This window comes from Chiloscyllium plagiosum, chromosome 3 (genome assembly GCF_004010195.1).
Source record: "Chiloscyllium plagiosum isolate BGI_BamShark_2017 chromosome 3, ASM401019v2, whole genome shotgun sequence".
In the NCBI taxonomy this organism is placed as follows: Eukaryota; Metazoa; Chordata; class Chondrichthyes; order Orectolobiformes; family Hemiscylliidae; genus Chiloscyllium; species Chiloscyllium plagiosum.
In genome coordinates this window covers 54,021,012-54,037,573 of record NC_057712.1, presented here as the reverse complement: position 1 = coordinate 54,037,573, position 16,562 = coordinate 54,021,012, and the positions used below count along the sequence as shown (strand labels likewise).

The following is a 16,562-nucleotide window of genomic DNA, read 5'->3' as shown; positions in this document are numbered from 1 at the left end:
AGTACAGGAGTTGGGAGGTCATGTTGCGGCTGTACAGGACATTGGTTAGGCCACTGTTGGAATATTGCGTTCAATTCTGGTCTCCTTCCTATCAGAAAGATGTTGTGAAACTTGAAAGGGTTCAGAAAAGATTTACAAAGATGTTGCCAGGGTTGGAGGATCTGAGCTACAGGGAGAGGCTGAACAGGCTGGGGCTGTTTTCCCTGGAGAGTCAGAGGCTGAGGGGTGACCTTTATAGAGGTTCTCAAAATTATGAGGGGCATGGATAGGATAAATAGATCAAGTCTTTTCCCTGGGATTAGGGAGTCCAGAACTAGAGGGCATAGGTTTAGGGTGAGGGGAAAGATATAAAAGAGACCTATGGGGGCAACTTTTTCACACAGAGGGTGGTACGTGTATGGAATGAGCTGCCAGAGGATGTGGTGGAGACTGGTACAATTGCAACATTTTAAGAGGCATTTGAATGGGTATATGAATAGGAAAGGTTTGGAGGGATATGGGCTGGCTGCTGGCAGGTGGGACTAGATTGGAGTGGGATTTCTGGTCGGCATGGGCGGGTTGGACTGAAGGGTCTGTTTCCATGCTGTACATCTCTGTGACTCTATAAATTTGTGTTTTGCTTAACTTTGAGTGGTTTGCTATATGTGTTGCATGCCTTTATTGGTCAGTGCATTGAGTATAGGAGTTGGGAGATCATGTTGAGTCTATGTAAGACGTTGTCTCGGTCACTTGGAATACTGCATGCAGTTCTGGTCTCCCTGCTATAGGAAAGATGTTGTGAAACCTGAAAGGGTTCAGAAAAGATTTACAAGGATGTTGCCAGGGTTGGAGGGTTTGAACTACAGAGAGAGACTAAATAGGCTGAAGCTTGTTTTACCTGGAGCGTTGAGACTGAGCGGTGACCTTTAGAGAGGTTTATAAAGTCATGAGGGGCATGGATAGGGTAAATAGACAAGGTATTTTCCCTGGGGGGGGGGGGTCCAAAACTGAAGGGCATAGGTTTAAGGAAAAGATTTAAAAGGGACTTCGGGGGCAATCTTTTTATGCAGAGGGAATGAGCTGCCAGAGGAAGTGTTTGAGGTTGGTAAAATTACAACGTTTGGATGGCATTTGGGCAGGTATATGAATAGGTAGAGAGAGATATGGGCCAAATGCTGGCAAATGGGGCTAGATTTGTTTAAGATATTTGGTCAGCTGGGCAAGTTGGCCTGAAGAGTTTGCTTTCATGTTGCGTATCTCTGACTGTATGATCCAGTTGCATCGCATCTGAAACATTCACTTCATATCTCTGTTTTTAAAATAAGAAGTTACCTTCTCGGCTAACTTTAAAATATTTTGAGGGATATCTGGTCTGGTCCATAACAAATGGAATGCAAAAGTAGATATTCTATTCTATAAATGGCAACCTCTCATACAGTTTCCTAATCACTTGCTGCAACTGATTAATTCATACCAATGTGTAAATTCTGTTTATCAAATATAAAATTAATGATATTTAAATTTGTTTCCATGCTTTGTTTGTTTTTGTTTTGTTCATTATGTAATGTAGTTGCAGAAATGTGTATGTAACTTGTTTCCTGTCAACAGAACCATATAGCTCATGTTTTTTTTTGAGCCCAACTTAAGTGAGTATCTGTCATGGAAAAGTTTTGTAATTTCTATCCCTTGTTTTATAATAATTTATGATCAGTGCATGGTGCTATTTCCTTTCACACATAGCAGCTCTGACAGGGGCAGACAACACCTCTAATCTGTGGCCTTGGTCGGCTCTTTGGTGCAGACCTTTGGGCCACTGTATAGAATGGGGAGAGGTTGCAAGTTGAAGGAGGTTGTGCATGGTCTCAAATCAATACAGGTTAACCCAAAATGGTCCAATCAAGTTATTTATAGTAAAAGATATTAAAACAAATCTAACAAAACATAGTGGGATTTCAGATCGCAGTAAATTAAGTTTTGGGCGATCTGCCACCCTGTCTCCTCCTATCCTTTGTCTTCCACTGATTTACATTCTTTTTTGTAGAAAATCTTTTTTGTAGAAAAGTGTACTGGATGATGAAAGGACAGTTTAAGAAGTTGGACTAATTAAATTGATAGAAGATGGAAATGTGGGCAAAGTCAGGAAAGATGGATTGCATGAAACTGAAATATTTGGGCACTTCTTAATTATGACCCTGCAAAACCTCATTGCAGAGGTTTTTGAAAGTCTGAAATTATTTTGTTCAGTGAATTCATGTTGACAGTTGGATATACCACTAGCAATATTTTTTTTAAAGCAGTGCAATAATCATTTAATGAAAGTAATTATGTTTGAATGTGAATATTTTGAAATATTAGAAAATGACCTAAAACTGAAATGCTTTTAATCAAGATTGAATTTGAAATTTAACTGTAAACATCATAATGTGACAAAACCTTCTGTTTTATTTTGTTGCAGTCCTGACATTTGATTGAAGACCTGTTTAATATTTGATCTGAGATCTCATTGATCCCAGCAGACTCTATAGTTTTTTTTTAAGGAATGTCCAGTGATGAATGTTAAAAGTTGGTCAGTTGCTATATTTGCTTTTTAATGTCAGTGCATGTTATAGTTGGAGTGTTTTTCTACAATAATTTTTACATTATGTGGCAGGCTCTTCTTGTATGTTGTGGCATTATCACTGGATGCTGTTGTTGCTGTTGCTGTTGCTTCTGTTGTGGAAAATGCAAACCATCAGGAGAAATGGAAGATTACGATGTTATTAATCCTGAAGACCTAGAGGCACAGATTAGAGCGGAGCAAGGTGCACATGGTGGTGAGTCTATACAAATGGACATTATTTGTTAGCTGTTAATTGATCTTTGATTTATAATTTACAAGGCAAATTATTTACACAAAACTTATAATCCAATTTAGCAAGAAGGCTTTTTAAAAGAATATTGCCAAATGAATTCTTTGTTTAAAATTAGCTAAACCTTTTTCTTTGTCTTGTATCATCTGAGCTGTAAATAGTACATGTCAGTTCAATATGCTTAATAATCAAGTGTATTAATCAGTTTTTGAAAATGTTAAATACCATGTTTCAAACACTGCAAATAGTTTTATATAAGGCGTATCTAATGCCTACCAAATGACAGTTTCTTTAGTTCTGGTCTGTGCCTTAAGTTGGTGCAATAGTTTTTGTACAAAAGTGCCAAGATTTTTGTTTCAGAATGGGACCCATGAGCTCAGAATAAATTCTTCATACTGTAAATCATTTCACTGCTTAATGATAAGGTATAATGTTGTACTCAAATCAGTTTTGCATTACTGACCTGTAGGTTTTCAAACATGTGTTTTAAAGCAGGCATGGCATTGAAGATTTTGATTGATATTGCCAATGATGGGGTAGAATATTCATTTTTAATTTGTTTACTTCAGGTGACAACATGTTTCATAATTAAATTCATTGAAACACATGTGGTAAAATTACTTTCAGTTCAGCTCTTACTAACAGTTAACATTAGACATTTAAATTTGAGAAAATAAAGCAGTTAATATTTGAGCAGGATCTGTGTAATTCTACAGATTGGTATATTAGCTTCAATTTTTTGAGGGGGACATAATATTAGACAGTAAGGAAGGTGAATGCAATTTTTTTGCCACTAGGCACAGTTAAATGGGTTCTTGCTAATGGCCAAGGACAAACCTGGATGAAGGTGATGAGTAATAATCAAAACTGGAGTAAGGAATGAATAGCCCATTCATTAGAATCTTTAGTTTAGAAAGCTTCTCAAAATATTTGAAGGTGAACCATTGAAAAGACTTCTGAGAAGAAACATTTTGTCACTCAATTTTAAATGAATGTCTTTTCACTGTTAAAATGTTTGAACAATGGTTTGTAGTGTAACAATTTTGCAACTCAGTGCAAGCATCATATGAGACTGAGTTAAAGACAGAATAATTTTTAAGTTTTGCTTCTTTGGCCTCATTCTCCCTTTTAATAATAGAATTCCTAAGCTTCATATTCTGAAAATTTCTACAAATGTTTATTGTTATTTGAGCAATAATGATCACTTTTCCACATTTTGCAATATCATCCTGAGTGCAGGTTGATTCAGTATATTTAACAAATAATAATGGCCCCATGATTTGTGCAAAACTTAATTGTTTCTTTTCAAATCCTCTGATTCTGATATCAAAATAATATGTCAAGGACCAAAATTGCACCACAGAGACCAATATAATACAGGTTTTATTTCCATTCAAAAACCTTTAACTTATACTTTGAACATGGTCACATAAATTCAGACAGCGTCTTGCAATACTAATAGAGATCTATAACATATCGCCTTTTTATAGCCAGAAACTAATGGAATTTTAATTACTTAATCTCTTATTCATTTCTAATTGAATGCATACACATTCAAAATTGGATATTTTCAAATTCCTAACTCTGGTGAGTACAAATGTTTCCAAAACTTTGGGACTTAATTCCCATGATGCAAAAATAAATTCATCAAAATATAGCACAGCATACTAATTTACAACATCTTAATTTGCTAAGAACACTATGCGAGTATTAGTTACGTGATTTTGAATACACTTCCATAATTTTTGAATCTGTTGGGTGCACAAACTGACCCGGATTTCGGCCTACCTCAACATCTTTGTTGTAAAAACTTGAACCTCGTTCCAGGTTTTGTCTTTAAACTTAATTATTTGTTTTCATTTGATCTTTTGCTTTGCTTTAAATTGTTAACTTGTCCACTGTATCTTAAGGAAAGAGCAATATGCTATGTATGTTTGAATGGATTAAATGGCCCCAAAGTATTACATTAATCTCTTGAATATCTTAATCTGAATTTAGAAGAAAATTGAAATTTTTGGCTCTTTGCTCAACAGTGTAATATGGACTAAATAAAAGTACTAAACTTTTGTGTAGTTTACTCTTACTATCTTATCAATAAACACCACAATTCTTAACTGCCCTTTTTTTTTGTTATAGGATGGAAAACTTTTAGTTTAAATGAAACCTTTCATTTGGTTCTGCTTTCTATTACTAATTGCCAAACTATACAGGATTTACAAAGTTACACTTGCCTATACATGCCAAAGACCAGTAGACCTGTATTCCCTATAGTTCCATCTCTTCATGGAAGAGGGCAACATGGTGGCTCAGTAGTTAGCACTGCTGCCTCTCAGAACCAGGGATCCAGGTTCAATTTCAGCCTCTGGCGACAGTCTGTGTGGAGTTTACACATTGTCCCTGTGTCTGTGTGGGCTTCCTCTGGCTGCTCCGGTTTCCTTCCACAGTCCTAAGATATGCTGATTAGGTGAATTGGCCATGCTAAATTGCCCATTGTGCTCAGGGATGTGTATGTTATTAGTCTGGAGTAAATGTAGAGTAATAAGTTAGGGGAATGGAAATGGGAGGGTTACTCTTCAGGAGGGTCGGTGTGGACTTGTTGGGCTGAAGGGCCTGTTTCCATACTGTAAGGATTCTATAAATTCTTAAAATTTTGTAGCGTTGTCTGAAACAACTGGCATGACATTATTTCAGTTCTCCATTGTTGGAATTATGTAGTTCTATTTTATTGAAGTTTTTGAAGTCTATTAGAGAAAGTATCATATTAACCAGTATTTACAGCACCATTTTAACAGTTACCAATTTCGAAGCTACTCATTCATGGTTAAACTTCAGCTAAATAAAGACTTAGATTTGGGCTGCTTTTTGCACAAAATGTAACAATGAAATTACAATCCTATGGCTGAATAAGAAGGTCATTATTTCTTGGAAGATGATAGCTGAGCTGGCGATGTGGTTAGTGGACATCTTTATGGTATGTTTTAAAGAGGATTATAGGAGTTCTTGGATAAGCCAGGAGAAAGTGAAAGAAAAGTCTCATTTAGCGAATGTAGCAGAAGCGATGTCAGTACAAAGCATGCAGGTACAGCAGGTGGTGAAGAAAGCTAATAGCATGCTGGCCTTCATAACAAGAGAGCAGTAAGAATTAAATGACCATACAAGTTAGGCAACCTCTAGGAAACCAATATCAAATAATTTCAGCTCAGATAGTTTTGTTTAACATTACTGTTAAAGTACACTGAAAACTAGTCCACCTCATCAGGTTTAGAGTGGTGCTGGAAAAGCACAGCAGGTCAGGCAGCATCCAAGGAGCAGGAAAATTGATGTTTCGGGCGGGAGCCCTTCATCAGGCTGGAAGCCTCAGGTGGAGAATTAAATGGGAGGAGGTGGGGCTCGTAGTTGAGAGTGCAATGGGTGGATGGAGGAAATGTGATATATTGGAGCGGAGTGTGGAGCAGATAGGTGGGAAGGAAGATTGACAGATGGGACAGGCCATGAGGATGGTGCTGAGCTGGAAGTTTAGAACTGAGGTAAGGTGGGGTGAGGGGCGATGAGGAAACTGCTGAAGTCCACATTGATGCCCTGGGGTTGAAGGGTTCCGAGGCAGAAGATGAGGCGTTCTTCCGCAGGCGTCGGGTGGTGAGGTTGTGTCAGTGGAAGAGGCCCAGGGCCTGCATGTACTCGGCAGAGTGGGAGGAGGAGGTTGAAATGTTTGGCCATGGGGCGGTGGGGTTGATTGGTGTGGGTATCATGGAAATGTTCCCTGAAGTGCTCTGTGAGAAGGCGTCCATTCTCCCCAATGTAAAGGAGACTGCATCGGGAGCAACAGATGTAATAAATGATATTTGTGGAAGTGTAGGTGAAACATTGGATGGAGGTGAGGGGGGAGGCATGGGCGCAGGTTTTGCAATTCCTGTAGTGGCAGGGGAAAGTGCTGGGAGGAGGGGTGGGGGGGCGTGGACCTGACCAGGTAGTCACGGAGGGAACAGTCTTTATGGAAAGCGGATATGGGTGGGTGCAGGAAATGTATCCCTGGTGGTGGGGTCCGTTTGTAGGTGGTGGAAATGTCGGTGGATGATGCGGTTTTTGTGGCGGTTGGTGGCGTGGAAGGTGAGGACCGGGGGATTCTATTCCTGTTGCATTTGGAGGGGTGGGGTTTGAGGGTGGAGGTGCAGGTCATCAGGTGTCAATAAAATTTAGTTGGATCTACACTTGAATGATATTTTGGAGAGAAAAGACATTACTTACAATTTTCAAGTTTTGAAACAAGGAATTTGAACTTTGGAATGCACAGCAGTTTTTGACCTGAGCTGCTTTTGATAGATCAGGTGGCTTTGTGCATGTAACCAGTTTGAAAAAGGACCTCTCAGGTAGTAATCTCAGGATTGCTCCACGTGTCATGTGCTACTAAGGCTAGAAACTGAGATGTAGCCACATGTTCAGTTGTGCCAAGGAGCCACATTGGGGAGGGCTTTAGATATGTGGACCATGGGGTTGCCTTCCAAGGAAGGTGGGAGCTGTACAAGAAGGATCCATTACTCCAAATTGGCACTGGGTCATGATAGTGTAAAAGCTTTTTACTGTGTAATGTTCAACATTAAAATATGTGACAATAAAATTATTCATTATGAACTATAATCTGCTTATTGTTTTCATCTTTTGAGCTGGACACTATCCCTTTTTGTTTTTATACCTGTGTGCTTATTGTCTTTATTATCTTTTTGGAGGTTTTTAAATTAACCAACTTTCTAATCTGACTGTTCCGAGAAGTTATTACACACCAGTGAAACAGGTGGCCTTGGGGTACCTACACAATTGCACCACAAAAGCACTTATCATTTCAAGGGTTATTAGATAATTAAATTGCTTTCTTACACTCAAGAAAGCCTTGTAATCGACTTCTAAATGTTTCTGATCATCTAGTTAACATTTTCATTAAAGGTGTAGCTTCATGTAGGGATGGGGGAGTGGTTTGGATCTTTATTATCAACTGAGGAAGTTGGGAAGAGTTAATGAAGACATCAAGCTAAGTTACCTTAATGCTTTCTGCATCCTTCCCTTGAGTAGCTACTTTTTGCCACATTCCAGTCCCATAAAACCTTTCTTTAAATTAAAGAACATCGGAAAATTAACATTAATGTGTCTACTACCTAATTAGCAACCTCTTTCAAAAATCCTAGGATGAAATTCATCTAGATCTAGAGACTAGTTAGTCTACAGTTCTGTCAGTTTGTTTAGTGTCAGTTTGCTTCGTATCACTTGTGATTTATAATTTTGCTGAGTTTCTACTTCCCATCTACCTCTCTGATTTACAGCTTGGAATGGTTTTTGTATCCTTTATAGTGAGGACAGAAGCAAAATATTTGTTCCCTTCATCTGCCACCTTATCGACTATTAATTTCTCATGTTAAATTTCTAGAGAGTGAACATTTTTTTTCCTTTTTTTTTTCTAAATACCTGTAGAAATTCTTGCAGACTAATTTTACATTCCTAGTTAGATTCCTCTTGTACCCTAACTTCTTCCTCCTGATTAAACTAAGTTATATTTCTGCTATTATTTATATTCTGACCAAACATCTGACCTGCTGTTCCTTTGTTTCGTCATATGCTTTTTCTTTAAATTTGATTCCCTACTGTTTTGGTTAACCACTGATGTTAGGTCCTTCCAATATAATTCTTCTTTATATTCTTATCTCTTTAATTTGAAGTATACGTTTCTACTATATCTATTGATCTATCTCTCTTAATCTAGTATACCAGTCAGCTAGCTCAGCTTTCATATTCCTTTATTTTGGTTTAAAATACTAGTTTTAACCCTAATTCACTTCCTTTTAAATTGGATGTAAAATTGTCATATTGTGGTCATTTGATACCCAAGGATGCCTCTACTTTTGAGGTCTTTAATCTTTGTCACATTATATGATACCACCTGATCTAACAAGCCCCCTGATTGGTTCCAAAATGTGCTGCACTAAAACAATCTTGAAAGCATTTTATTGACTCATCCAGTCTGCTGCCAATCTGATTTATTTCTTTGGATTTATTAAAGGTGCTTCTGATTATTGCTATTACTTTTATTACAAGCATTCAATATTTTATCTTGTGTACTTTTGTTCCACATTACAGGCCTTCTAACATTAGCTACAGGCCCACCCCACTCGTGACTTATTTTGCTTAAATACCTTATTTTCTCCAAAACTGATTCTGCATCCTGATCTCCTAACTATTGCATGCATGCCATCCTTAAGTAACCGCATTACACCTTTACCCTTACCTAATTTTTAATTTTTTCCATACTTTAACTGTAATGTCATCTGTGACAAGACCATAAATCATATTCATCCTAAATTAATACCGTTGTTTTTTTAATAAACTGTAATCCCAACCATTACAGTCCAATTTGTTTTTTTAAAACAGATTATATTCCAGATTATTAATTCAAATTTCCAGTTTTGGGAAAATATGGGTTAAGAAAAGGAAATGTGCATTGACTGTCAAACATAATTTGCATTCAACACACTTGATCTAGTTATCTGAAGTTGTAAGAGGGGTTGTTGAGCATTATTATGGGTAATAGTTATGTAGTCATGATTTGGAGGTGCTGGTGGTGTACTGGGGTTATAAAGTTGGGTCTCCAACTGGCAGTATTACTGGAAATTTTGGATAGAAAGGTCAAGCAGTAATTGCCACCTTGTAAAGACGCACATGCAGATACAGGCATGCATGTGTGCACACACTTGCACACAAGCATATGTGTACACAACTTATCACCACTACGCTGTCTCTTCTCACAGTGGAACCATGACAATTTCCAAGCCTTGAAGTGGGGGAAAATGTTTGAGAGACACTGCCTTAAAGGGTATAGAGCTGATTTACAGGAACAGTATTGGGAATAAGGCCATATTGGAGACTAACAATTGCAAGAGAATAGGATAAATTCTCAAACAAGTCACTTTCACGCGGCTAAAGGCAAAGAGCAAGGCCTGAGCCACTTGGATTCCTCTGCGCAGGGTGGGTAAAGCTACCCTGGATTAATTCATGCCTTTTTATGTTACTGTATAATTCCATCCTATTAAAAAGCTTCAAAAATTGAGATATTTGAGATTAAAGTCGTCCGAACATATTGCCTAAACCTGTTCACACTGTTGGAATATCCTCCCTTCCATTGATGTGAATAAAAAGTCTCCCATATAAACTTTGCGGCGAAACAGACTTAATATTGAGATCAATGACTCTTCTTCAGATCTTTTATTCTTTTAATTCTTTCTCCAATTTGCCTATTGGACCAATAGACCCACATCAGATGCCATATCACTTGCCCTTCACTCCTCCCTAGAGCATCTTAACACCAAGGACAGCTATGTAAGAATCCTACTCATTGACTAAAGTTCAGCCTTCAACACTATCATCCCCTCGAGACTGATTGATTGATTACTAAACTTAGTGATCTCGTACTAAACCGCACTCTCTGCAACTGGATCCTCAGTTTCCTGACCTACAGGCCACAACTGGTGAAGACTGGGGACAATATTTCATCTTTACTGGCACAGGAGCCCCACCCAGGGGTGCGTCCTCGAGCCCCTACTGTACTTGCTGTATGCCAGTAACGGCATCCCCAAATATCAGACTAATGCTATTTACGAGCTCGCTGATGACATCACCATAGTCTGTTGAATCTCAGGTGGCGACGAAACAGACTACAGGCAGGAGGTGGAAGACCTGGAAAAATGGTGCACTGAGAACAACCTAGCTCCGAATGCCAGCAAAACCAAAGAACTCATTATTGACTTTTGGTGGGACATTATTCATGCCCCCCCTACATATTAACAGCACAGAGGTGGAGCGGGTGGAGAGTATCAAGCTCCTGGGAGTGGTTATCAACAATAAGCTTTCTTGGACTCTTCATGTGGACACACTGGTTACTTAGGCCAAACGACGTCTCCTCTTCCTCATGCAGCTGAAAAAATTTGGCATGAGGGCAAATACTATTGGCGACTCTTGTAGGTGCGCCATCGCGAGTATTCTGTCCGGGTGTATCACTACCCGGTATGGCAACTGTACCATTCAAGATCGGAGATGGTTACAGAGTGTGGTGAACCCAGCCTGGACCATCACAAAGGCCAACCTCCCATCTCTAGAAACTATCTGCTGTCAAGGATAGGCTGCCAGCATTCTCAAAGATCCTGGCAATGCTTTTCTACAACCTCTACAGGAGAAGGTACAGAAGCCTGAACACCCGCACCAGCTGGTTTCGAAACAGTTTCCACCCTACTGTTGTTAGAATGCTGAATGGACTCTCAAACCCATAGCATTCGCTTGTACCTGTGTTTTAGTTAGCCGCTGTTTATCTATTATTTACCTATCTATGCTATTTAACTATAAAATGCCTCTATTGCTCGCAAGGCAAGGCTTTTCACTGTGCCTTGGTACACGTGACAATCAAATCGATTCAATTCTCCTTCATCTTTATCAAGTTTTCCCGTACATGCATCTGTTCCCCTCAGTTGTTCCTTGTGGTAGTTAATTCTACTTTCCAGCTAAATTCTATATCTCTGTCACACTTTGCTTAGTGGATCTCATACTGCAGAATGAGAGCTGATCTTTAAACTTGGCAAACTGATGAGAGGCACTAATCTCAAACTGCCCTTGAATGCATAGATTTTCCTTCACAATGTTGCTCTATAAAGCTGTGGAAGCCCCATTGTAAAAATCCCACAAATTAAATCCGTCAGCAATATAGGGGAGTACAATGGATTTATTTCTTTAACAGAAACTATGAGCATAATTGCTGTTACACAAAGAATTTCTCTGCATCCATATGGGTTCCTGAACTCTAGAGAGGCATCTTTTTCATGTCAAGAGCTTCACTGAAATCCATGCAGAATTACTAAACTAGATGCTGTGGCCAATGCTGTCCCTTTTTGCATCCATACATGCCACCTCATTCCTACTATATAATTATGTAGTAATATGAACCCAGTTCCAGGATATTGCCTCCATTTATCTACCATCAATATATCTGTGCTTTATGGGATGCCACTGGCCTTTTTCCTCCTCTAAAAGTAAATTCTGGATGCACCTGGTCCTCATTAAAACAAAAGCATCAGCAGTTCATGCAGAATGATGCAACTCCAAAAAGGAGCGACACCCTTTCCTCAGTCATCAAAGTAGAGAGTGAAGACCCATGGCTGATATTCTTGCCCCGACTATGCTACGCTTGAAGGGCCTGTTAGAAAGGAAGTGCGAGATCCAAGATGGTGGCGACTCAGCAAGTCTGAGTCTATAGTGCTCCTCCCAAGACCTAGGTAAAGTGGGCCGCCCTCCTCCACCACACTCGCCAAATGAATTAAAAATTCTTACTTAATGTAATTAGTGGTTTAGTACTAAATTCAAACAGTTTAGTCTTCTGTAAAAATGACTATGGGGAAAGGAGCCTGCAGTTCTCAGCAGGCAGGAGCCCCTCCCCCACTCTCCCTTGCTGCAGCAGAGGCGTCCACAGCCACCCCGGGGAACTTACCTACTGTGGCAAGCCTCGCGGAAATAATCTCCAAACTCGATGTGAAGATCGATGCTTTCATTGAAGAGTCCCGAAGTCGATGGAATTCATCTCGGCCATGCTACCAAAGCATGGCCAAGACATCGAAGAAATTGAATGCCGAATCGGAGGGGCAGAGCTAAAGGCCGCGACCTCCGAGGCCATTGCAGAATCGGCCGTGGATCGGGTCCGGACTCTCCAGCAGCAAGTCCGGACCTTAGAGAATCGCATTGACGACCTCGAGAATCGAGGTCATCGAAAAAATATTTGTTTGCTGGGCCTTCCCGAACGGGAAGAAGAAGGCCAGCTTACAAGGTTCCTTGAACAGTGGCTTCTGCAGTTATTGAATCTGGAGGCTGGATCAGGCCAGGTAAAGGTAGAATGGGCCTACCGGGTTGCTATACGCGGGCCCGGCTCGAACCAGCGCACCCGCCCGGTCCTGTTCTGGCTGCAGAGCGATAAGGTGAGGCAGATGCTCTTGGAAGCCTCCAGAAATCTTGGGAAAGATCCCCAAGCCATGACTCATAAAGGATCCAAGATTGTTATTTCAGGACTTTTCCCCAGCTTTGGTCCGAAAGAGGAAGGCGTTTGATGAAGCAAAGAAGCGTTTAAGGGATTTAAACATTCAATACTCCTTGCGCTCCCCAGCTGTACTACACTTCAGCCATGAAGGGTCTGTGTATAACTTCGGATCACCGGAGAAGGCCAAGGAACTTTTGGACTCTCTTCGACAAATTATAAGAGTTAATTGATGTTGTTTTGCCCTACCCCCACCCCGGTTTACCCCCTTTTTTTTTTCTTTCATTACCTTACTGTTTAATATTGTCTCCGGGGGTGGGAAGAAGGGTTTATTTATTCATACTTAGTGATTTTCATTCCCCTTTTTTAGGCCAGGGGATCCAGTTAATGTAGATGGGGGGAAGGTGGCTACCTTATCTTATTTTATCTTTGTCCTTGGGAGTGGGGTTGTTTTCCCCTGTTATTTTGTATTAATATATTTAATTATTATTTGCTGAGACTGTAATTTTATAATCATGTATGTTCATATATGGTATTAACATTACCAAATATATCCAGGTGTTGGTGTGGGTGGGGGATAGAGTACTCACTGTTAGTTCTAGTTCAATAGTATACTTGAATTTTCTTTAACCTATCGTGGGGTGCCTGGGTCAAGGGTGGGGCACTGGTTGGGAGAGGTTATGATGTGTTTTTTGGAAAGGAAGTGATGCCCCCTGGGAATAAGGGGGAAGATCTCCATTTAAATACGTTTTATACTTTTTTTAACTATTTAGAAATAGTCTTTTTTATTATATTGATCTGAATGTACTAAAGAGCTTTTATTTTTGTGAATTTTATATGCTCTATGCTCGGGATGTTTTGGATAAATACGGGTTTTGTTGTGATCTGATGTTAACACATTCCGAGCATGTATATCATTGCTCAATTTATGTGTTATCTGTCGGATTTTTTTTCTCTCTTGAATAATGTAAGAATTTTAACGATACACTCTGGTTAGTTGTAAGTTAGATGAGTAGTTGAGTTTTGTCTTTTTTTTCTCTTGGTATTTATTTTTTCCTGTTTGATAGATTTTGGTTATCATTTATTTAAGATTTAACTGTATATCAATGTTTATACTTGGGTTTTTTTTAGTTTTCTTTTGTAAACTTGTAAAAACATGTTAAATTTTCAATAAAAATATCTATATATAAAAAAAAAATTTTGAAGGAATCCTGATCAGAATCTCCTATTAGAAATGTGGAGATCTTTCATTGCATTGAAAATAAATGGAGGTGCAAGATAACCTGTGTGATGTTGACATCTCAGAAAATTGGACCCAGTTATTTGGTTTTGGGTGGATTTTTCATATTTTGACAATTGATAAATACCTAGGTAAAAGAACACTGTAAAGTATATTTTACGGAGATTTCCTTGTACTTTCAAGTACTTAAGACAAATATATAAACTCTCAGAATAAATTATTTCAACAGTTTTCATATTTCAGGGTTTGTAGCCTTTTTGATATTTCCTACTTTCATTTTTAGGGCATTTAGTGAAAGTAAGAAGTGCTGAATTTAATACTACCCTAGTCCTGGACATTTTCAAATGTAGGATTCTCAGCATGAGAAACCCATACTTTCACAATTTGAATGAACTATTGCAGGTTTGAAACTTTTGTAGTAAATGTAGACATTTTTTCCCATCTATATGCTACACTTCAGTAACATCTAGGCTCATGGTGTTTATTTCCAAGTAAATGTTGATGATACCTAGCTCTACCCTATCTGCACCCCTCTCTGTCGTTCTGTGTCTAAATGGTCTGTCTGCTTATCCAATCTTGGATTTTGCAGAAATTTCCTCCAATATTGACGGATATTGCCACTGAATCCCTCCCTCTCCCTGGCTACAGTGTTAAATTGAACCAGACTGTTCTTAGCCTTGGTGTTAAATTTGAGTCCAGAGTAGGCTTGCTATGTCATCTGCTCTGTTAGACCATTTTTATCTACTTCTATATCAGTTGATTCTAATCTTGTTGCTGTTCATTTATTGCTGAAACTCTCAAAATGCCTTTGTTTCCTTTGGGCTTTATATTTCAAACTACTTCCAATGTGTCTTGATAGCACAATAAAATGGTCGATGTCTGCATGAACTCAAGTAAAGCCATGCTGTTTAACACATTGCAAGACAAGTTTTTTTACACAAAATGTGGTGAGTGCCTGGAATGCGTTGCCACAGGAGGTTATGCAGGCAGACACAATGGCAGCAGTCTCCACAACCACTTTATGAAGGAGCAGTGCTCCGAAAGCTAGTGCTTCCAAATAAACCTAGTGGACTATAACCTGGTGTTGTGTGATTTTTAACTTTGTGCACCTCAGTCCAACACTGACACCTCCAAATCATGAATAGGAAGGGAATAGAGGGATATACAGATTCAGTAAGTGAAGACAGTTTTAGTATGGAATGGCAAAGTGTGTCAGCGCAGGCTAGGAGAGCCGAAGGGTCTGTTACTGTTCTCTATTGTTGTTTGTTCTCTGTGATTATCTCGTTCCTTTAGCTGATCTTTCCAAACTGTCTTGTAAGAAATTCTGAAGTCTGCTTTTAATAGCAATAAGTACTGCCTATTTGAGATTCAGTAATGTCGATTGAGTAGCTGGAGTATCAATTCAAGCCATTTGGTACTGCTGTAGAAAAATACTCCAATAGTAGCTGTTGTTTTCTCTCTAAATCATAACATTATTAACTGCAGCATCTACGTGCCTCCAATTCCAGTAAGGGTAATGCTTTGCATTGGCCAGTATTGTATGAGAATAGCTTTCAAAACTGCTAACTGTTGTCATTTCGAGCCACAGATTATATAGAGCTATGGTATCAGTGGGCTTGCAAAGAGAATGAATACAAATTCAGCAGACTGCATCAACTTAAATAAGGAATGTCTATGTGGGAAATGCCATCTGGCTTCTAACATTGTAAGTTAAGTTAATGCAGTGACATGAAAATTAGCAGAGAGAAATCAAGGATATGCAATGAGTATTTTATTGTTTTGATGAGAATACATGTTTGGCCATGCCCAGAAAGGAAATTACTGTTAAAAAAAAAACACCCCAAAAGAACTGTGAATGCTGGAAATCTGAAACAAAAACAGAAATTGCTGGAAAATCTGAGTCACTGGACCCAAAATTTTAACTCTGATTTCTCTGAATGGCCGCTACCAGATCTTTGAGATTTTCCAGTAATTTCTGTTATTGTGTGTGAAGGAAGTTGAGGAAGTTTGGAAAGAGAATAGCTTGGGTTCTCACTTATCAATACTATTTGATTACTTCTGGGAGATACTGGAGATTTAGAGTCATAGAGATGTACAGCATGGAAACAGACCCTTCGGTCCAACCTGTCCACGCCGACCAGATATCCCAACCCAATCTAGTCCCACCTGCCAGCATCCGGCCCATATCCCTCCAAACCCTTCCTATTCATATACCCATCCAAATCCCTCTTAAATGTTGCAATTGTACCAGCCTTCACCACTGCCTCTGGCAGCTCATTCCAGACACGTACCACCCTCTGCGTGAAAAAGTTGCCCCTTAGGTCTCTTTTATATCTTTCCCCTCTCACCCTCAACCTATGCCCTGTAGTTCTGGACTCCCCGACCCCAGAAAAAAGACTTTGTCTATTTATCCTATCCATGCCCCTCATAATTTTGTAAACCT

The 16,562-nt window shown here is 39.2% G+C and overlaps 1 protein-coding gene across 2 annotated transcripts in view; it reads left to right on the top strand.

The window, feature by feature from the left end:
* Nucleotides 1-16,562, top strand: part of dnajc5ga (DnaJ (Hsp40) homolog, subfamily C, member 5 gamma a) — a 39,374-nt gene that overhangs the window by 17,409 nt on the left and 5,403 nt on the right. The window contains exons 4-5 of one of the 2 annotated variants that reach the window (XM_043682190.1): nt 2,630-2,792; nt 2,980-5,096. In XM_043682190.1, the coding sequence (XP_043538125.1) occupies nt 2,630-2,792; nt 2,980-3,029 (213 nt within the window). In that variant the 3' untranslated portion in view covers nt 3,030-5,096. Of the gene's footprint in view, nt 1-2,629; nt 2,793-2,979; nt 5,097-16,562 lie in introns of those variants that run through there. The other variant, XM_043682183.1, reaches the window with a different exon arrangement.